This window comes from Bactrocera neohumeralis, chromosome 2 (genome assembly GCF_024586455.1).
Source record: "Bactrocera neohumeralis isolate Rockhampton chromosome 2, APGP_CSIRO_Bneo_wtdbg2-racon-allhic-juicebox.fasta_v2, whole genome shotgun sequence".
Taxonomy (NCBI): Eukaryota; Metazoa; Arthropoda; class Insecta; order Diptera; family Tephritidae; genus Bactrocera; species Bactrocera neohumeralis.
Genome location: NC_065919.1, coordinates 21,201,435 through 21,224,764, shown reverse-complemented (window position 1 = coordinate 21,224,764; position 23,330 = coordinate 21,201,435). Strand labels below are relative to the sequence as shown.

General features: G+C 32.9%; 1 protein-coding gene across 1 annotated transcript in view; it reads right to left on the bottom strand.

Annotated features, from left to right (window-relative positions):
• The window catches only part of LOC126750886 (protein single-minded), a 193,457-nt gene that overhangs the window by 77,118 nt on the left and 93,009 nt on the right, over nucleotides 1-23,330 (bottom strand). The window contains exon 3 of the mRNA XM_050460658.1: nucleotides 12,838-13,019. Within this exon, the coding sequence (XP_050316615.1) occupies nucleotides 12,838-13,019 (182 nt within the window). The remainder of the gene's footprint in view (nucleotides 1-12,837; nucleotides 13,020-23,330) is intronic.

Below are 23,330 nucleotides of genomic sequence, written 5' to 3'. Positions count from 1 at the left end.
TAGAACAGCAACTATAAGTTGGCAGTTAAGTCAACTCGTGATTAATTTAGGAGCGAACAAAATTTAGTATTTATCGAAGAGAAGCATAACTAACAGTAAGTAATAGTTTTTTGACTTTGACTCCTAACGAAATATAAAAAAAAGTTTACTTCTGCTGCATATAACTCAAAAGGATATAAAAATAACTTTCTCTTGATTGTGACGAGTCAGTTTGTATGCCCGCTATATGCTTATGTGGTCCGATCTGAACAATATATTTGAAGATCTGGTTACCAAGCTACCTTGGATTACAATCTGTTAAATTCGCCCAGATTGCTTGTCAAGTAAAAGTATTTTCGTGACTTTAAGCGACCGATATCGATGATTGCGCCAAATGAACAGCTACTTGGGAAGTCATACCAGTTCGCATTCCACTGTTATTAAAACTGAAGTACCAGTCTAAGCAAGCTCATCAGCAAAAAAATGACCTGTAATACCGCTGTGGCCAGGCACCCAAACCAATCCATTATAATATGTAAATCGATGCTAGAGGTAAGATGTCTGACAGCCCTTCACTAGTCATGAGCGTACTAAACCTAATATCGCTGCACTACTACTGCAGTGGATGGTTACCACTCTAAAGGAGGCTGCGCTCCGAAGCAGTGAATCTTCTGTTATTTTTGTGGCAGCCACCACAATTTGAAGGACGCTGCAGTGATCAGGAAGCCTTAAATCGAAGTCCAACAGTATAATCTTGCAGCAACACTACCCGTAAGTTTCGCTCCATCCGTAAAAAAGCTAAGCTCACTCACCGCAACTCTCCTCCAGTGAGTCTTTCACTTCCATGTCGCCAGGAATAGGCTCGGTGACTTGATAATTCAAGCCTTTTGAAATGAAATTAATGATTGTCAACATTTCAGAGTGCCCGTCCTCGAAGTCAGCTAAGTACGCAGATTCTCTGTGCCCGAGGGCAGCTTGCGCAGCCTAACAACTTGCAGCTATATCCTCCGGTGATATAAGCACCAAGACGTTCAATGACATATTTGGTGTAGTTCATAGTGTACCACGAATACTGACGAAAGCATGCCACTGAACAATTGCCAGTCAAAATTTCCATTATTTTGCCAAAGAACTGCCCCAAAGAATGAAGAAGAATGGCTCCCCTACAGCAACGCCAGACAACCGATTCCTTCCTTGCTTTTTCCTCAATGTTGTGTTTGCGGGAGAGCTTCCTGGCTAGGATGGGCTCTAGACATTTAACTCTGTCAACAGATCGAAGACACGTTCCTTCTGATTGTGGTAGATACGCCTCCTGGATGTTGTACTTCCTAGTGAATAAAACCAGTTTGGTCTTACTAGGATTTATGGAGAGGCCCTTTTCAGCAGCCCAATTGCGTACGTTGCTTATGTATCCTTGAATTAGCTCATACACGTTATTCAGAAATTTCCCTTCAATCATGAGGGCTACGTTGTTCACAAAGCCAATCAACTTTCCAGCAGATCGTTGACAACCACGATCCATAGAAATAGCTAAAGAGGTTAACCATATGGGGTGCCTCTACTCTCATTCCGATGTGCCCGCTTACCGCCCTATCATCACTCCACAGTCGTTGCATTCCAGCGATATCAACTAAATATTGCATTTTGGCTTGATGATGTCATGGGTAAAAAAAATTGGATTATAAATAATATGGCTGTGAGGACGATAAAAAATGTTCCAGTCAATTTATTAGTACTATAAAAAAAGAAATAATGAAGAGCGTTTCTACCTAGTTTTTCCTAGTAAATACAGCACTGATGATGCGGAAGGAATTTTCCACCCTCTCACCACAAAAAAAATATTCTAGTAAGTAAATTGTAGTTTAAGGGTGGACAAAAACGCAAATTCAAATTCGAGCAGATGCTTAACTTGTAGAGTTTTCACACAGATTTTTAATATATTTACAATTATCCTTTCTTTACAGGCAACTGAAAAGCTCCTTACAAATAAATTAAATAAAATTATTTCAATAAATATACCAGAAAGCTAAGCGTCATCTCGTCTGGCACCATAAATGACTAATTTTATATTCTTATGACTCATTCAAGCTTAAACATTTGAAATTAGTTCATTTCACGCCTAACTCTGTGTCATTTAAACCAAAGACTTATGACACGAACTTGTTTACAAACAGTCGCAATTTCACTCGCCAATTTACTTGCACAAACACGCACATTCAGCAATATATATTCAACACAATAACTTTATAGATATATTTATATTTGGTATATGCCCACATATATATATATATATATATATAAGTAAATATATATATATTTATAATGACAGCCGTCATTTGAAAGTACACCCACTTAATTGCAAGGTCTCCATACGCCAATTAGTGCATCATTTAATGCAAAAATCAATGTGTACGCGCCATAAACATGCTCAGGGGCAATGATTTGAGCAGCGCAGCGCGGTTAGACAATTTGTTGCGCTATCTCGAAATTGATTTGCGAAATTTTCCCAATTGCATAAAAGTGCTAGCGCATCAAAGCGATTAAAATGAAAAGTATACAGTGTTAAAAAAAAATAAAAATATCAAAAAAATCGTTAACTACAGTTGCTCAGATGCTATGATACCCTTCACAAAATTAAATTTTCCATAGAAGAAGCTATAAAATCCTTCACAAATATTAATTATTCAATAGAAGAACTTGATATTGACCGCCCAGTTGGTATGACAGCTATATGCTATAGTGATCCGATCTGCACAATTTTTTCGGAGATTATATCATTGCCTTGGAAAACAGTTCATGTCAAATTTCGTGAAGTTATTTCGTTAACTAACTTAATTTTTCCATACAAGAACCTTATTTTGGTTATTCGCTTTGTATGGCAGCTATATGCTATAGTGATCCGATCTGCACAATTTGTTGGGAGGTCATACCGTTATTTTAGACAGTGATATTTTTCAAGTTTTGACAAGATATCTTTTTATATAAAATACTTTTCTATACAAGAACTCGATTTTGATCATTCAGTTTGTATGGCAGCTATATGCTACGGTGATCCGATCCAAACAATTTCTTCGGAGATTGTACCAATTTTTAAGGCAATAACTCGTGTTAAATTTGATGAAGATATCTCTTCAAATTAAAAAAATTTCCATATAAGCTCTTGATTCCGATCATTCAGTTTGTATAGCAGCTATATGCTATAGTGCTCTGATCTAAACAATTTTTGTGGATATCGTACCTTTGCTTTAGACATTAATTTGTGCCGAATTTCAAAAAGTTAACTTGGCAAATAAAAAATTTTTTCAGTTTCTATATCCGCCATATACTTGTGGGTAGTAAAAGACGGCTGAATAATTCCAAACTTTTTATCAAATATAATATACACTGTTCAGTGTATAAAGATGAATACAATTCAAAATAAAAACTATTTAAAAAAACAACAAAAACAATTGCATTGAATAACTAACAACGCTGACAGCAGTGAGCAAAGTGAAGCTCACAATGTACGCGGCCCGCTGCAAGGCATTCACTCTACGCTCGTTTGTGTGCATGTGTATGTGTATACGCGACAAAATCGCTTAAATGCTGCCGTTTGTTATTAAAATACATTTAAGCAAATATTTTTATTGTTTCGTTTTCGAAACTATAAATTTGAATTGGAAATTTTGTGAGTTTTCAATGTTAAGTTCAATGTGTGTAAGCGGCGTGTACTTGGGCACACCCAAGCCAACACCTGGCCGTCAGCAAATCACAAATGCAACGCAAATGCTGTGCGTTGGTGCAATAAATACAAAATATTTAAAACTTCATTGAGACAATTTGGAACAATAATTCATTCAGGTGCAATATTCTGCGCCGCGGATTTTTCTATATTTGTCTAAGCGAGTTAGAAATCACTCGCTGCAATTCGTTTGGCATTAAATGCGCTTATTAAAAGCAATTTGGTATGTTTTACCAGCTATGCGCGCAATTTTACACACACATATTTGTACATGTGTTCGGAAGGTAAAAAGCTTATTGGGTATTTATGTAAATGTTATAAGGTAAATCATGCCGCAAATTATTTGCATGAAACATTTGGCATGGCATGGAGTAAATATTTTGAATACCAACAATTAAAGCAACTATTGAATTTTTCAGCAAAAAATTATGCTTCAGATTTTTTGTAGATAAAATAGTTGCTTCATGAATGGATTAATTTATTTTATTTATCCACTATAGTGTAACATATGTAAATGCTTAACCAACCGAACAAAAAATAGAAAATATTTCCATGTTATTTATATGGAAAATCAATGCACACCGCACCCTCTTAATATAAATATTAAGAGCTCAAAGTCTATCGGAATATTTTCGCCATATCGTACGATATTTTCATGGCATGGAAAGAAAAACATAAAAAAATGTCTTTTTGACTCACTCTAATGTGCATACATTTGCATTCACTAAACTTTGTTACGAATTTTCAACGCTTTCTTTTACTTTTATTAACATTCCATTTTATGTAAGTTTCGAAAAACACTAAACGTGTTTTTTGGCCCACCCTAATGTGAATACACATGCGTTCGATAAACGTTGTTAAGAATTTTCGACGTTTTCCTTCAGTTTTATTAACATTTCTTTATATGTAAGATTCGAAAAAAATTAAAAATGACTTTTTGGCCCACCCTAATGCGCATACATATGCGTTCGATAAACGTTGGTACAATTTTTCAATGCTTTCCTTCACTTTTATTAACATTCCTTTATGTACATATGTATATGTAATTTAGGAAAAACACTAAAAGTGTCTTTTTGGCCGACCCTAATGTGAATACACATGCATTCGTTGAACTTTGTTACGAATTTTCAACGCTTTCTTTTACTTTTCTTAACATTCCATTTTCGAAAAACACCAAAAGTGTCTTTTTGGCCCACCCTAATGTGAATACACGATAAACGTTGTTACGAATTTTCAATGCTTTCCTTCGCTTTTATTGATAGTCCTTTATATGTAAGATTCGAAAAAAATTAAAAGTGTCTTTTTAGCACACCCTAATGTGCATAGATATGCGTTTCAACGCTTTCCTTCACTTTTATTAACATTCTTTGATATGTAGCTTTCGATTTGAATTCAATTCCTGATTTTTTCTTAAATTCTTAATATTTTGACCCTTTTTGTTTTTTCTGTCAAAATATACTCAAATATCCTCATATCGAATACTTAAAGAAAAACTTCTTTAGATGCTCGCACATATTTTGTAATATTTTAAATTTTTTCCTTTCACAGGTGGCAACTATGTTCCAAAATATGTTTAAACTCTAAACATTTTGAATACTTAGCGTTCAGATCTTTCTAACATTTTGGCTTTTTTTGACAGATGGCAACCCTGTTCTAAAATAGATTTAAATTAAAGACGTCTTAAATTTTTAAAATATTTTCTTCAACTACGTTTACGTTGAGACATCTTTAGTAACTTTTCCAATTTAACTACTTTCGACAGGTGGCAACTCTGTTCCAAACTATTTTGCAGCTAAATGGCTATAAAATACTTTGAAGGTACTTTTTTCAACGGTTGAACGTTGCCAATTTTTTTTAGTTTTATGAAATATTTCGATAAATGGCAACTCTTTAACAGATCCTTTGCTCATATATTATATTTCTAGGTTTATGGGAACATGAAACTTTTAGCTACTTCGGCAAGCAACTTAGCCCAATACTTCGAAAAGTAAGCTACAGCAATTGGTCAGTCAATTGAAAAGTTCCCGGTCTAGCATAGTAAACACATTTTTTTGGCAAAATTCGTTTTTTATTCAATTTTGTTCTCTTCAGGGGTGATTCACTGATTAAAGCGACCTTCAAACTATTCGATACCATTTTTGTAGTATGATTTGTGCTTTACTTCAAAATAGGCTTCAGTTTGGGTTATTACCTTTTCGATCGATGAAATTTTCTTCACAGCGAAAATTCTTTTGAAAGCTGAGAACAGAAAATAGCCGATGGGGGCCAGATATGGAGAATACGGCGGATGTGGAAGAAATTCGAGACCCAAATCATGGATTTTTGCCATCACTTTACTGACTTGTGACACGGTGCTTTGTCTTGGAGAAATAGCACTTTCTTTTTTTCAAATACGCTGCTTTTTCGGCGATTTCGTCCTTCAAATGCTCCAATAAGGCTATGTTATAGTCTCTGTTTCTTCTTTTTTTAAGGTAGTCAATAAAAAATATTCTGTGCGCATACCAAAATACGGACGCTATAACTTTGCCAGCCGACTGTTGCGTTGTTTACGCTTTGGAAGCAGTTCATCGTCACCGTGCACTCGAATGACTTTGGATTGGACTTCTTCGAGAAACGAAGGGTTTATTACGCTTGAACATCTGCAAACACTGCTCCGAATCATCAACTCGTCGTTGTTTTTGGTTGAAAGTGAGTTCGCGTCACTTTGCACAGCACTTTCTCACATCCAAATATTGGTGAATGATAAGATATATTCATAGCTTTAGAGTGCCTGCTATCTCAAACAACTTCACTTTACGGTCATCCAAAATTATTTTTTAAGCCCTTTTAATATTTTCGTCGGTAACAACCTCTTTTGGGCGTTCACTCCATTCACTCTTCGGTGCTCATTTCAACACGTATAAATTTAACATAGCAATCCTTGATTGTTGATTTTCCTGAGGCAGTGTCCGGAAACTCGTCATCAAGCCAAGTTTTGTTGCAACTTCAACAGAGTGAGACCATGCTTTAAGCATAAACATTTGTTCTCCGAGTCTCAACAAAAAGTGGATCATGCGATTGTCTGCTGGGTTATGTGATTTGATACCGTTATACTCTTTTTTTTTTGGGCGCGCAATAAATAATGGTAACAAAACCCGCCTTCCGGCAAGCACACCCTTACTGAGAATCTGCACTCCATTTTTTACACCGGATTTCTTGGCTTGAACTTGATTTGGTTATACAAAAAGTCAGATTGCCTCTTCATAACTGTTATTGCGAACATATTTATATTTATATTTTGATTTTCTTTTATTTTCTTACAATTTTTCTGTTAAAAGTGCGATTTTCTAGTGAAGCGCTCTCTTTGAGCACAACAACCTGCCGCGCACCCACACCCACACACCAAAGTTATGCAACGCGGCAATTAGTTTAGTGTTCTTACACACCCGCCATACCGCAAATACTTTGTTTTTGTTTTTTTCTTGTGCTCTAGCGGTGCTTCCTTTGTGTTGCCGTTGTTGTTGCAGCGCTGTATGTGTGTGTGTGGCAGTCTTGTGGTGTTGGTGTGGTGTGCTCGCCGGTGTATTGTAATTACCGCGAATTTTCGATTATTAACGGTGCGGTTGATTTGCTCATTTGTTTAGATTGCGGTTGTCTATAAGCATTTATTATTAGTTTAATGGTTTCTCGATTTTCCTTTGTTATTTTTCAGCATTTCTGTTGCACAATAATACTCATTGCTGCGCTGCATTAGCGTTGTAGTTCAAGGTGGTGAACTTGAATTCATTCAAACTCAAACTCAAACTCTGTGTGTTAAGGTGTGTTTAGATGGTGGAGAAGCATTTACCCAAAGTTGCAAGTTTATTTGCATAATTGAAGCACTTCATTGAGCAAGAATTATGAATTTTTTTTTCTAATATTCTAATTTGTTTGCGAAATATTTCTAGGAGTTAATCTAGTTTTGCTTTACTAAAATAAAAATAATTAATTTATTATTTATTTGTATCTTAGTACAATCCTTTTCAGAATTCAGTACTTTGTACTAATTCAATATCTTTATATACCCTTTTATATTATCTGATTCGGACATTCCAGAATCGAACCGAAGGATATCACGAATTTAACAATGTAAGTAGTCCTCGCACGGCAAGCGAGTCAAAGTCATAAAATAAAGTGAATGGCGGTTCACCCGTCCAGTTGGCTCACTACGAAGCGGTCGTGCGTGGAATTGAATATAAATAATATTAAGAGTTTGATGTTCACATCTTATCATCTACCTATTTGAGGTCCTCATCCCCCAAGTTGAATCGCAAATGGAGAGAACTGCTAGTTTTTCATATACTGACAAATTTATTATGAAATATTCCACTGTATTTTTTCGTAGATGGGGTCAAGTTGCTGACTTGTAAATATATAGAAATTCTGATCCTTTCCGATTATTTGTACTCTTATTCCACTGTCTTGGAAACAATCAAGTTGGTAACTCTATCTTTCCAACAGCTCTATTATTTCACCGCCATATAAGCACAACTTAATTGAAATTTATTACATTGCATTATTTCTTCGAAGAAATTATAATTATCATTGTAATTTACGAAAGCGCTTTTATTGTTAATAAATTTATTGAAAGTGTTATTTTTTTAAATATATAATATATATACATGCATATTGCAGGACTGCAAAGATTTACTTTCACTGATAAGTTATTTATTGGAAAATTGCCTCAAGCGAAGCGCATTCATTTGCTGGCAAACGCAAATATTCTTTATATATACATTAGGGTGAGCAAAAAGAACTAACCTAACGAATTTATGAGTTAAAATCTACATGTAAATATATACAGAAACTAGTAAGGAATGGCTAAGTTCGTGTGTAACCAAAAATTTCATACGCTTGGGACTTTGCTGCATCAAAACTGGCGATATCACTTCAGGCGCAAAAGGTTTGTGAATTATATTTATACAGGGCAAGTTTTCAAGTATTCAAAGTAGTCCCCACCAGTTGCAATACACTTTTATAAAAGATTTTTACAGTCCTCGAAACACTTTTTGGCATGGCCTTCAGCTACTTCAGCGAATTTTTAGTTTTATTTTATCTCTTCGATCGACTGGAAACTGTTACCACGGAGCGCGGATTTCAGTTTTGGGAACAAGAAAAAATCTTAGTGAATACGGTCATTGATTGATGATATTCTCCTTATTGACCGTCTGTCCAAATCCTTCACTTTTTTCAATTTTCATCAGTTGAAGAGGTCGTCCAGAAAAAGGCATGTTTTCCGACTTCTCGACCATCTTTGAAGGCTTTGTAGCACTCGAAGACTTGTGCCTTGCCCAATATTTACAACGATTCCACACACGAAATCGGGTTAGAAATACAAAATTTTAGGCAAATTCTTTGTTCCATATTTTTATCCATTGTAAAAATCGCAACGCACTACTGAGGTGTACCGACTTAAGCAGCTGCTGTCAACAAACTGGTTGACAATCGCACTCATATTTGGCACAGTAATTAAGGACAGTTCTACTAATTTAGCAAAATACAATTTTTGAAATACCATTTATCCTGGAAATTTAATTAAAATTTTCGGTTGCCATTTTGCAACAAGTTTTTCTATCTGATAAAAAAATAGACAACTGTAAGGCGCAGTACCTTCCCGTTACAACTAAGAGCTCATACTTGCAGAGATTTTCGTAGAAATGTCTAAGCGCATATTGTTCAGAGTACCAAGCAAAAAAATAATTATTCTGTTTGTGCTTTTAACCACCCTAATATATACATCTACCTGGATTGTAAAAGAGAATGCAATAGTGACAACTGCGCTTTTGTAATCCCTTATTTTGTGGCATAACCCGCTGATTTGCATATTTTCTCATATGCAATAAAATAAATCAATTCAAAAACGTTACGAGCTACAATTAAATATAAATAAATAAATAAATTACGTAACGAAATGCAAGTGCTTAGATTGGTAAGTATAATACAGTATTGTATACTAAAATTCGAATTTGAATTGGTGCGCTGGAGTTGAGGTTAAGCTGCATAGAACATTAGTCAGATGTGTGTGGCAGGATTCTAATTTATTCGCGATTTTGAGTAAAAGCATAGAGAAAGCAGAATCAAACGAAAATAATTTTTTTGAAGTCTGCTTCTGAAATTCGTTTCAAGAAAGAGAAAAAATCGGGGAAATCATAAGTTAATCTGTTGTTTGGACCAAGCTGGTAACATTTTTAGTTTAGGCATACATACATATGTGTACTCCAGATTGAAAGGCAAATGCAACTATTTTTCAGATGACTTGGTAAGGTACAAATACACAGAAAATTACTTGAAGAATATAGGATGTTTAATAAATAGCTATTGTAGAGCTGTCGTCACCATACTCATATTGAATTTTCATTTTTATTTTTCAAATAGGTGGCAACCATTCTCAGTTATATCTCAAAGAATTAAAGCAGTTATATTGAATTAAGATTTTTGAACTGTTAACTCCTCTCAACAATATCTTTGATGGAAATATATTCATATTGTAATATTACATTTATTTATAGATAATTAATTTTGAAAACATTTGGCAACACTCATTTAACAAATATTTTCAAATTTAAGCAATCTGATATCTTTTTATGTTTTTTATTTATATTTTTATATTTTATTTTTCTTATGATTTATCCAATTAAGTGTTTAATATTTTTAAGCAATTGCCAACCTTCCTAAAAAGTATTGCCTGTTTTTTAAAACTGCATTAGTTTGATAAACATATTGTATTGTGAATTTGTCTTCTGTTTTTTTATGACGAAACATTCAAATAGGTGGCAACTCTCCTCATTAATATTTTAAATTATACACATTCTCGTAACTCTTTATTTTTATGCTTCTTTCTAACATTCTAATTACTCTAACATTTATCGTATTAAATTATTAATAAATGGAAACAATTGGCAACTCTCCTCAAAAATAGTGTGTGCATTTTAAAACTACGTTAATTTGATAACCATATTGTTTTTTATAAATTTTTAATACCTCAACATTTTCAAAAAGGTGGCAACTCTGCTCATTAATATTTTAAAGTATAAGCATTTTCATATCTTTTTGTGTTTTTAATTTTATTACAGTATTTTACTTATTTCAGGAATTTAATTTCAATAGTATTTTGAAAAAGTTGCAATTCTTAAAAAAAAAAACTTTTAAAACTACATTATTTGATAACCATATTATTAAATGACTTTTTATTTATTTTAATTTTATTTTGTATGATATACTGATATCAACAATTTTTCAAATAAGTGGCAACTTTTATTTAAAATATTTTCAAATTTAAGCATTCTCTTATCTTTTTTTGTTTCTTCCTTTATTACAGTATTTTATTTCTTTAAGGAATTTGATTTCAGTAGTATTTTTAAACAGTTGGCAACTCTTTAAAAGAAATAAAACTATTTAAAACTACATTATTTTGATAATCATATAGTATTGTTATTTTAGTTTATGATTTTTTTATTTATTTTAATTATATATCCTCAAATTTGCAAACAGGTGGCAACTCTTACTAAAAAAATTTTAAAATTTAAGCATTCTGATAACTCTTTTTAAGTTTGTGCTTTTATTTTGGTATTATGTTTATTTTAAGAATTTAATTTTCTTATTACTTTTAAATCTCTGGCAACTCTTTAAAAGAAATAAATCTTTTAAAACTACATTATTTTGATAATCATATAGTATTGTTATTTTAGTTTATGATTTTTTTATTTATTTTAATTACATATCCTCAAATTTGCAAACAGGTGGCAACTCTTACTAAAAAAATTTTAAAATTTAAGCATTCTGATAATTCTTTTTAAGTTTGTGCTTTTATTTTGGTATTATGTTTATTTTAAGAATTTAATTTTCTTATTACTTTTAAATCTCTGGCAACTCTTTAAAAGAAATAAAACTATTTAAAACTACATTATTTTGATAATCATATAGTATTGTTATTTTAGTTTATGATTTTTTTATTTATTTTAATTAAATATCCTCAAATTTGCAAACAGGTGGCAACTCTTACTAAAAAAATTTTAAAATTTAAGCATTCTGATAACTCTTTTTAAGTTTGTGCTTTTATTTTGGTATTATGTTTATTTTAAGAATTTAATTTTTTTTATTATTTTTAAACCTCTGGCAACTCTTAAAAAAACTTTTTAAAACTACATTATTTTGATAATCATATAGTATTGTTATTTTAGATTTTTATTTATTTGAATTATGTATATATCATCAAAATTGCAAATAAGTGGCAACTCTTACTAAAAATATTTTCAAATTTAAGCATTCTGATAATTCTTTTTAAGTTTGTGCTTTTATTGTGGTATTTTATATATTTTATTAATTTAATTTCATTATTATTTTTAAACCTCTGGCAACTATTTTCAAAAGTATTGTCTGTTTTTTTAAACTACATCAGTTTGGTAATCGTATTGCATACTTTGTCTTATAAATTTTTTGCGCCAAAATTTTTTCAAACAGGTGGCAACTCTCTAATTTTTGTTGCGTTTGAAATGAGTTCAGTGAGTGTTATTTTCATGAAACCATCACATGTCACATGCAGTGTGGTTGTGCTGTCTGAAGGGTTTCATACTTTCACTAATAATTATGGCCTTTATTTTAGTCTGTTAATTCAATGAGCCTCGACCTTTAAATTACGCACAATATTTGGTATATTTTATTTTATTTTTCTTATAAACCAATTCAGATTTTTACACGCTGTAAAAGATTTTTTGAATAATGTTCAGGTTTCCTTGAGTCAAATTTCATGACATTAAATTGACAGTATTATGACAAGTGTTCTCATTACACCAAATAAAACTGTTATGGTAGACAAGCCAAAAGAGTCCAGGTTCCAGGTTCAGAGAAATTGTGTTCGAGTTAAATTTGTTCAATTTAAATGCCATAGATAATATAAAAAAATGTAAACTCCCCATGCGTGAGCAATAATTTCTTTTTTTCTGCTTGCTCTTTAATTATAATTATATAAATATAATTATATTAATTTTAACGCATAACTGTACTCTTATTAATTTCAATATTGACAGTTAAGAACTAATTGTGGAGTAAGTCCCCAATATGCCAGCTCTTAATAACCACTAACTGCTATTGCTATCATTATGAAATGTCATGTGACTCACCTTGTTGAAAATAGTTAGCCTTACGCACATACACACACACCAATGCCATCAGCTGTAGCTGTGATAAGCGCTGACGCGTCGACTGCGGCAGCGGCAAAAGGTCGCGCAAATTGGCGATTTCGGCATTGATTAAATCGCGGCGCAGCTTCGAGGCGCCCTTTGTCGATTTGTTGGCGTCAAATCTGGTAGGAGAGAGAAAAAAATATTTTTCTTTATTAAAATAAATTTATAATTTTTGGAGGCAGAAAAAATATTTTTATTTTTGTTAAAATAAATTTATATTTTTTTTGAAGATAAATGTTATTATAAGTATATATTATCAAATATCTCCCTCCCGCCTTTTTGTCTATTTGACAACCTAATATATATGTATAAATTAATTTTCTTATATATGTATGTGGTACTTATAAACATACATACATTATATAATACAATATTTCCACTGAACTTTTCCTTATTTTTTTCATATTTTTTCTATGAAAACCATGCACGTGCCACGCCACTAACACTCAATGTTGCCCAAGGTTGTGTCGCCTTTAATCAAACAAATTAACTGTTACTCCAATCGCCACACAAAAACGTCAATTAAGTGAGTGAAAGTTTATGACTTCGGTGTGTAATCAATTTGTATGAGTTAACAGTAAATATTGTTTTCCCCCCATTTTATTGTCGTTTTTTGTTGCCGTATTTTCCATATCGCACTTTTAATAATTTATTTTTATATTCTGTATGCTAATTATTGCAACTTAGTCAGTCAGAAAGAGTTAAGAGACGTCTAACGGGAATTTTCGCGCACAACGCTAATTACAGTTATTTATGCGTTTGTATAAAATGAATAACAACTAATTACAAGGAAATCATTGCCATATTGCACAGACTTTATTTAATTATTAACTTGAGCGCAAATTAATTTTCTTTAATTGAGTATTTATTAATTACAGTTTATTGGCAATTTATTTATAAATTTTTTATTGACATTTTTTATGACTTTTTATTGACAATTCTATTGACACTTTTATTTAAACATTTATTTATACATGCCTTATTGACAATTTTTTAATGAATTTTTTTATGCAATTTTTTATTGAAGATTTATGACTGGCGGTACAAGCTCTTTGTTCACTAATAATCATAAATATTTAGTATATCGTCACCTGAAATACAAAATCACGTAACACAAATTTTCATAAGTTTGGTGGCGAAGGAAAAACGATTTATAGAAAACACTCGTGTTGAAACAGAATTTTGAGTTTTGGTTATAAAATGGTTATATATTGATTATATAGTGGTTATATCTGATATATGCATACATACATATATGTAATAAGATGTAGCGAATAGTAAGCATTAAAGAATTCAATTTTAATGTTTTGATGATACGTTCTTTTGCATTTTATGTGACGAAATGTACAAGTTTTTTTTAGGGTTTTGTTGAGTTAGTACTGCTCAAAAGACTTTAGCGACAAACTTGCTTGTGTGAACATTCAATTTAATTATTCTATGTAGCTATTCTGATGACAAGTCAATAAATCATGCACTTATTTTTGAAGCAGTTATATGCAGAGCGTATTTATAAGCCACCTAACATATATATTTATATATGTGCATATATATTTTCAGAGAAATACTGAGAACGAAAAAAAAATTTTGAAATTTAATGAGTAATGCTTATTATCATTCGAATAAACATTATTTGGCATTTAATTTTTGAATACCACCATTTTCAAATGCTGGCCGCGTCGACATTACAGATGGTCCATTCATTGAGTCCAACTTTCTATGACTCGTTCGAACATTTCGGCCGTTTACCTGCGAATGACACGCGTGATACTTTGCTCCAAGGCTTGATTCGAAACGAGATTGTCCGCATAGAATAAAGACTTTACATATCCTCACAAGAAAAAGTTTAACGGTGTGATATCATACGATCTTGGTGGCCAATCAGCCGGTCCAAAACGCGAAATTATCTGCTCACCGCAGTGTTCTCTCAATAAATCCATTGATTGATGCGATGTGTGGGAAATGGCACCGTTTTGTTGAAACCAAATGTCGCCGAGATCACGATCTTTAATTTCAGGCATTAAATAGTCGGTTATCATGGCGTAACAATGACCGCCCTTGACGGTTCCGTACTCACGGGCGACATTTTTGAAGTAATATTTAATGATGATTCCACCGGCCCACAAACCATATCAAACCGTTGTTTTTTCTGGATGAAATGGCAGTTTTGAATCTCTTCAGGTTGCTCTTCGTCAGAAATACTGCAATTTTTCGGTCTACATACGCATTGAGCTAGAAATAAACCTCATCGCTGAACAAAATTTGGCTCGAAAATGTCGGATCTTCTTGAAACTTTTCAAGAGCCCGTAGAGCGAATCGACTGTCCATGGTCTTCGTGTACAATCTCAGCTGCGGCTGCTACAGTATGTTGTTCACTGCGTGTGAATGCTGGGTCTCAGATGGGTATTGCGAATAGTATGCTCAGTATTCCGATTATTATGACCATAAGTTGAACGATTTTTAATCGCAAGGAGAGTATTATAGTTTTGTTCACATAACTTATGTCCTAAAACTAAAAGAGTCAGATTTGTAAACATTGTTCCGTCCGCGTGCAAGCTGTAACTTCAGTAAAAATTGAGATAATGATCTTGTCCATGATGAAATTCATGGGCAAAAACTGCCACGGCCACAAAATATAGTGTCATAACTAAGCCATAAAAAAGATATTAAAGTGAAATTGGCACAAAGGATCGCATTAGGGAGGGGCATATTTAGACGTAATTTTTGAAATCCCAAAAATCTTGAAAAAGAATCGTTTCTTGGATCCATACATTCATAAATGGTGTCTTCGGATATTAACCACGATTTCATATCTCGATAAACCAGCAATTGTTGCAGGACATTTAAAAATATTCTTGGTATATAAAAAGTCTTAACAGATGAATTAGTCAGTGATTCAAAAAATATAAAGCTATTTTGAATTCATATGCCTCTGGCTATTTGAACCAATGATGATAGCGGAATTTGAAAAATATATAAATGATATAGCTGATTGTCACTTTGGAAGCGAGAGTATAAAATGTTCGGTGACACCCGAACTTAGCCCTTCCTTACTTGTCTGAACTGTCAAATAAAGACTATTGGAAAAGTACCTCTACTTGGATCAGCCATAGTAAAATCTCGATCAAAAGGACATAGTGAATCTGTGAAAGATGAATTAGTCTACTTTACCACAGGAGGGAATTCATATGCCTCTGGCTATTTGTAGATATATAATCGACAAACATGTTATAGATATAGCTGAGTCTCGTTGGAAGCAAATGTGGCAGGAACGCCGACTAGTAAAATTCAAAAGGGATGATCCGTATAGCGCTCTAGTAGGAGCTAACAGATCGCTGTCTGATTGGCAGACATGCTAGTAGACTGAGAATAACATACAATAACTATTGTAAAAGCTGTCAGCAGGTAAAAGAAGAAGATAATATAATACATTTTCTAAGCAACACCTTGCTAAAGGAAAATAATCAAACTATTAATAAATTTCATCAAGAGCACTGGGTGGTTTTTGCTTTTCTTTTAAGTAAAGAGAATCATAAAAAGTCGGAGCGCGAGTAAATCTAAACTACTCTCAACTCCAGCATCTCCCACGGAACCATTTGACTAAATATTATTTCGGACTGACGGACTAATTTGCTCTATATGTCTCAGTTTTTTTATGATTGCGGCTACCGCTTCGCTGACAGCTTTCCAGTTCTCAGTGAACTGACACATGAGTGTTGTAAAATTTTCCACCGTAAAACTACCACCGAGTGTAGTTTTAATGTTTCCCTGGCACTTAAAAAGCGAGTGCAATGAAAGAATACATGCTCAGACTCTTCAAAGCACTCTGAACACGTCGGACAATTCGGTTTAATGTCGTTCTGGAATATGTACAGGTAGCTTCTAAAGCAACCCTGCTTATAGTATTAGGGTTAGGTGGAAATCCATGTTCCCATACCGTTTGTTGAACCACGAATGGATGTCCGGTAACAGTCTGTGGGTCCACCGTCCATTGAGTGAGGTTTGCCAGCTCCGCTGCCATATTGTTAAGCTTTTTACTGGCTATTACTTCACCAGGCCCTATGTTCCACCTAGGAGTTACGGGAAAATATGTATATATACTTAAGCAGCGCTACTTGCTTTTGCCGACAGACTTCCACTGTGCTTATTTGTCCGGTATATCCTTGAATGCCTACGCCTGGATCCATATTGAAGTCGCATATAACATAACCGATCTCACTAACTTTGCGAGTAAAAATCGCCGGCTGGAACGCATTCAGCCTTTATTTGCCATCATTCTTGATAAAGCGTTTAGGATTTTATTCGCTTTACCTGCAGTGTATTCTAGGTGATCCTTAAATTTGAGCCTTGAGTCTATTATTACTCCCAGATACTTTAGTTGCGGCTGTGAATGAATCTCACGGGGAGTGTGATGATATACTTTCCTTCCCTTTTCTAGAAACTACTTATAAGCAAGACGTCTGCTCAGCCAGTTTTAAACTCATTGAGAAGAATCATTGGGCAGTTCTGAGGGGACATTATAGGTCGCCTAGGCATTCCGTTAGACAACCACTCTACTTATGTGCTTACTTCTGTCGAGCATCCAAAAGCTTAACTTCGAAATAAACTTTTTTCTTCCAGTGTGTGGTTTCACTAGTAAACAATTTTCACTGAAATATTTGCAGTTTTATTGTGCTTGCTATTTGGTACTTACTAGATGCTAGATCTTAATCGAAACTGCGCATTATTGCAACGCCGCTTGCTGCACATCGGCAGCCGCACAACTGATGATCATCGGCGATGGGCGCGCATCATAATCATCTAAATGCACATCAGCTGGCTTATACTCAGAGTACGGTGAAAAACAACAACAACAACAAAAGAAACAACAACAAGTATATATACTTCATTTGCAAAAATAACAACAACAACAAAAACAAATATGCGCGCACACAGGTCAGCTGGCAGGCGAGTCGAGTCAGGAGTCACACGCACACATGATTTGATGCGCAATTATCAACAACAACAATAACAACAAGAGCGTTGGCGGCTGTGTGCGAGCGTCCAGCTTCTGCAGCAACTGTTGCCGCTTGGCGGCTGCTGTTGCTACTCTTCTTCATGTTTGTTGTTGTTTGCTGTTGCTGAGGTTGTTGTTGTTTTTACTGCCTGTACAAATAATGCATTTGCTGCACTTAAGTTGTTACTCATCTGCCGCTTAACAGCCCATTTCATGCTTTTCAGGCATATTTGCTGCCTTCCATACATACATATAGCTATGTAAGTGTATGTGTGTATTAAAATTCATTTTAGAGTGTGTGTATGTGTGTTGAAATTATTCGTGCCGTTTTTGTTGTTGCTGCGCGATTTGGCTTTTGGTTTGCTGTTGCACACAATTCTCGGAAATGCAATTCAATCTTCAAGTGAAAATCTACACTCAGCGCGATGAGCACAATTTTCTAACCTCCCATAAGCCCCCCAGCCCCCACTAACCACGTAGTACGGCGTCTGCCAACGGCTGTAAGCGTTGCCAGAGGGAGAAGCGCTGCAAATGACTGCCATGTGCTTAGTCCATTTCGTCGATTTCTCTGCTTCATTCTATCAGTTGGTTAGCGCAGATCTCCATCCACAAAGATTAGCATATTTTGTTAGTTTTGTTGTTGTTCGCGCACACTTAACACATTTTTCCTGCAACTATTTGTTTAAACATTTCTTACTTCAATTTTTTTTATTTTTATTTTTTTTAATCACTTTTTACTTTTCATTTTTTACATTTCTCTTTGTTTTTGTTGCAGCGCACAGTGTTAGTGATTTGTCAGTTGTCGTTGTCCCACTGTCGTACTTCGTCTTTTGTCGTACTTCGCGTATTTGCGCATTTACGTCTTTAATGTGTCCAAAGTTAATTTCTCATTTGTCTTTCTTGTTGTTGTTGTTATTGTTTTCTTTTTGGCTATGGGAAATTGCCATTGCAAGTATGTAAATTAGCTTGAGTTAATGTTTGGTTTAGTTAATTTGGGAAAACTTGGTAAATTGGCGCGATCTAGTGATGCTGAGGTTGGCAAAAGGGCACTTAAGTGAAATTATATGGCAATAAAGAGAGGGGGAAAGTTGGAATAATGTATGACAACTTAGATAAGTGCCATTTTTCTTTAATTTTCAAAATAATAAAATTAAATGATTTTTTTGGTTTCTCAATACAAATTATTTTTATTGCTTCCTTCCTTAGAGTTATCCTAATGAAGCCAACAAAAACTTAATCTAATTTTCAAACTTATCCTCCATCGTAACTAGTTGCAGTGATTTTCTCTTCTATGTAATCCCAGTTTAGATATTTGATTTTCTGGAGTTGAACAAAGTCACCAAAGCCAAATCCGGCAAAAAAATGCTCTGAGTGATAGCTTTTGCTTCACATTTTATCGAGAGATCTCTGGCTCGGCTGCGACCATTTTTCAATGCAATATAAACACATGATCGGTAACAAAGGTTTGCTAAAAATTAGTATATATATATATTCTGCGACCAAGCAATAAAATAGATATTGAATCATACTTTCATAATAAAGTAATGGTTTAAAACTAGGTGGCAACCCTTATTGACAAATATTTAAATTTAATTTTTTTTTTCGATTTCTATGCAATTTATAAGACATTGATATTATTAAATGTACGAATATATTCTTGTTTTAGGGTTGCCATATAAATAAATAACACAAAGTGGCAACCCTTTTTTAACTCATATTTTTATTTAAAATATTTTACGTTTTCTTTGCAGTTTCTAATGCATTGAAATTAATAAATGTTTGAAGATATGCTATTTTTAAAGTTGCCACGTATTTAAAAAAATTTGTAAACTCTTTTTAATAACTCTTACATCTTTTTTGAAACTGCTAATAAATTGATAATATTGAATGTACGAGTATATGATATTTTAAGGGTTGCTATATACTCAAAAAAAAAAAAACAAAGTGGCAACACTTTTTATAAATATTTAAATTCAAAAATCGATATTATTAAATGTACGAGTAGATGATATTTTTAGGATTGTCACATAATAAAAAAACTCGTTGGCAACCCTTTTTTAAAAAATATTTCGATTAAAATTTTTTACGTTTTCTTTTACAGTTTCTAATACATTGTTATTATTAAATGTACGAGTAAATGATATTTTTAAGGTTGCCACGTAATTAAAGAAACCATTTGGCAACCCTTTTTTAATTGGTATTTTGATAAATTTGCTTACGATTTCTTTGCGATTTCTCATACAATGATTTTATAATATTTACGATTATATGATATTTTTAGGGTTGCCACGTAATTAAATAAACTAACTACATAAGTCTTTTAAAAAAATATTTTAAATAAATTTTTGTTACGTTTTCTTAACAATTTCTAATACATTGTTATTGTTATATGTACGAGTATATGATATTTTTTTAGTATAATAAGAAAAACAAAGTGGCAATCCTTTTTAACAGATTCTTTAATTTAATTTTTTTTTTTTGCGTTTTCTTTACAATATACATACATGTATTATAATGATAATATTAAATGTACGAGTATGATATTTTTAGGGTTGCCACTTAATTGAAAAAAATATCTTTTTAATAAATATTTGAATTTTATTTTTGTTACGTTTTCGTTGCAATTTCTTATACAATGATATTATTAAATGTACGAGTATATGATATTTTTAGGGTTGCCACGTAATTAAAGAAACAAATTAGCAAGCCTTTTAAAAAATATTTTAAATTAAATTTTTTTACGTTTTATTTGCGATTTCTAATAGATTGGTTTTATTAAATATACGAGTATATGATATTTTCAGGGTTGCCATATAATCGGAAAGGCAAAGTGGCAAATCTTCTTAACAGATTCTTCAATTTAATTTTTTTTACGTATTCCTTGCAATCTGTATTATAATGATATTATTAAATGTACGAATTTATGATATTTTTAAGGTTGCCACGTAATAAAAAAATACAAATATTTGAATTAATTTTTTTTTACGTTTTCTTAGCAATTTCTAATATCATGATGTTATTAAATGTACGAGTAAATGATATTTTTAGGGTCACTATAGCATATTATATATGGTATGGGTGTATTTGCCATACAAACTAAGCGATCGGGATCAAGTTCTTCTAATGAATTTTTTGTGTTTATGGACTTATTGTAGCTTTGATGCAACCGAGGTTATCGTTTTTTAGTTGTGTTTTTTTATTGATTAAATAAAAATTATATTCTCTCGATTATTTTTAGTTTCCGTAAGTTGATATTCTTGATTTCACTCCCATACAGTTCCTCATTGCGCTCTTGAACCATTAAATACTAATTTCAGGCGCGCACTTTTCTGCGAATTAATTTACGCAATTTCAGCATTTTTCAATTTCCACAAATTCTTTATGAAGCTTCACACGCCTGCTCCGCTCTCCACCGCCATAGCTTATGGTAACCACCCACAAGTGGCCTAATTACACAAATTTGTGCTTACAACCCATAAAATAAAGTAATTTAAATTGTTGCTCGAAGGCAAGAAAAAAGGCAACAATAATAAGTAAGACAACAACAACAAGGGAGACTTTGGTTGCCAGGCACAAACGTTGCCAGTGCATTCGAAGCGATTTATTGTGAATAATATGCACAGTATGAGGAATGCAAACACATACACACATACTTGACATACATACATACATGTAAGTGCAATATGCCCAACTCCTGCAAACGAATTTAGCCTGCTGCAGTAGTCGGCTGCAAGCCGCTTGAAGGCCTCCAAACAACCAAGCAACGGAACATACAACTAAAGAACCAGTCAGCCACCCAGCTTCACTCAGCGGGCCTAGCCACCACCCTCTACGAGGAAGCGATTGCCACTATGATCATATTCTGCACACTGATGCAAATATACATTCATACACATGTATGTTCGGATGCATGTATATACGTTCCTTCGCCGAACTGACACTAACAATGCCAAGGGCAAAATTTGTGAGCAATGTGGAGAGAAAAGGCAGACAAAAAAGCGTTGCATTGAAAATTTGCCTCAGTAAAAAATCTGTAGCGTGGGAAAGTTGCTAATAAATTTCCCATTATCAGTGAAGAAATGAAATCATTGCCAAGAGAAAAATGCAAATAGTGGTTTAAGGCGAAAAAATAAGTAAGTATTGGCGAAAAGATTGGGCAAAAATCCATAGTGAGCTTGCAGCTGCACAGCGAGAAACGAAAGCAGAGAATTGATTTGATTTGATGTTGAATTTTTCGATTGAAAATTAGAATTTATTTCCATTAAATCAAATTATGGTGGAAGATAAATATTTCGCATCAAAAAATTACAGCATGTTTGAGATATAGAAAGATACTTCATCCCAAATTTCGGGGAAAAAAGAAAAATAAACAGCTGAAAACTAGATTTTTCGGAGTTTTCACATACATTTTGAGGTTATGTGTAAAAAGTTTGTAAAAAAATAAGCAAAAAATATATAGAAAATAATTTTAGATCTTTTCATTATTATATGTATACAATTTTTTCCAGAGGACTCTTAATTTTTCCGGTAATCGTTTTTAACCCTGAAAAATTCAATCATCTCACTTATTCATCTCTTCTAGACGTCAGCTCACAGGTAAACTTTTTTTCTTTCATTGTTGTTATTTATCTTATTTTTTCAATATGATACCCACAATTTTTATTTTTTTTACTAACAACAAATACCAAATAAAGAATTTTTTAAAGGGTTTTATGAGTTTACGGGTTCCAAAAAAATTTCACCTTAAATTCAGAAGATCTTATTAAATTCTACAACATGAAAAATATTTTAAGGGTTTAAACGGTTTCCATTAATTCAAATAATTATTTATTTCGGATCATCTTGAAGAATATTGTCCTAAACTCTAGTAATAGTAATAGTTTTTTTTTTCTCGAAACTATGTTTTTGAAGTCGGTTGGCAAGTTTTCTCGAGACTGCTCAACCGATCTTGATGAAATTTTACACAGGTCTTTAAGTTACAATTCTTAAAGACCTGGACTAAAGATTTTTTTTCGTTTACAAATATTTGAAAAAAAATGTCGCCAAATTTTCATTGAAACTTTAATTTTTTTGTAAAAATGTCTGCCAAAAATTAAATTTTCATATTTTTTTGCTTCGTCGGATTCCGAAGTTAAGGTTTTAAGTAAAACACGTATTTCTCACTTCAAACGATCCTGTAAAGATTTATTCTGCCAACGCCGGCGCGTTGTTTTCTGAGGGGTCACCGGAAATGGTGTCGCAGTGGCCGAGTTTAAAATATTTGTTTCCAAAACTTTCAGAAATTCTTTGTTAAACACATTATTTATAACAATAAAAATTCTAATAAAATTTTAATTTTTTATATCAGAAAAAATTGTTTAAAAAAGTCTGTTTTTATTCGAGGAAACCCATGAAGCCCTTAAGTAACTTGGTTACGATTTTTAACTGAAAAACTACA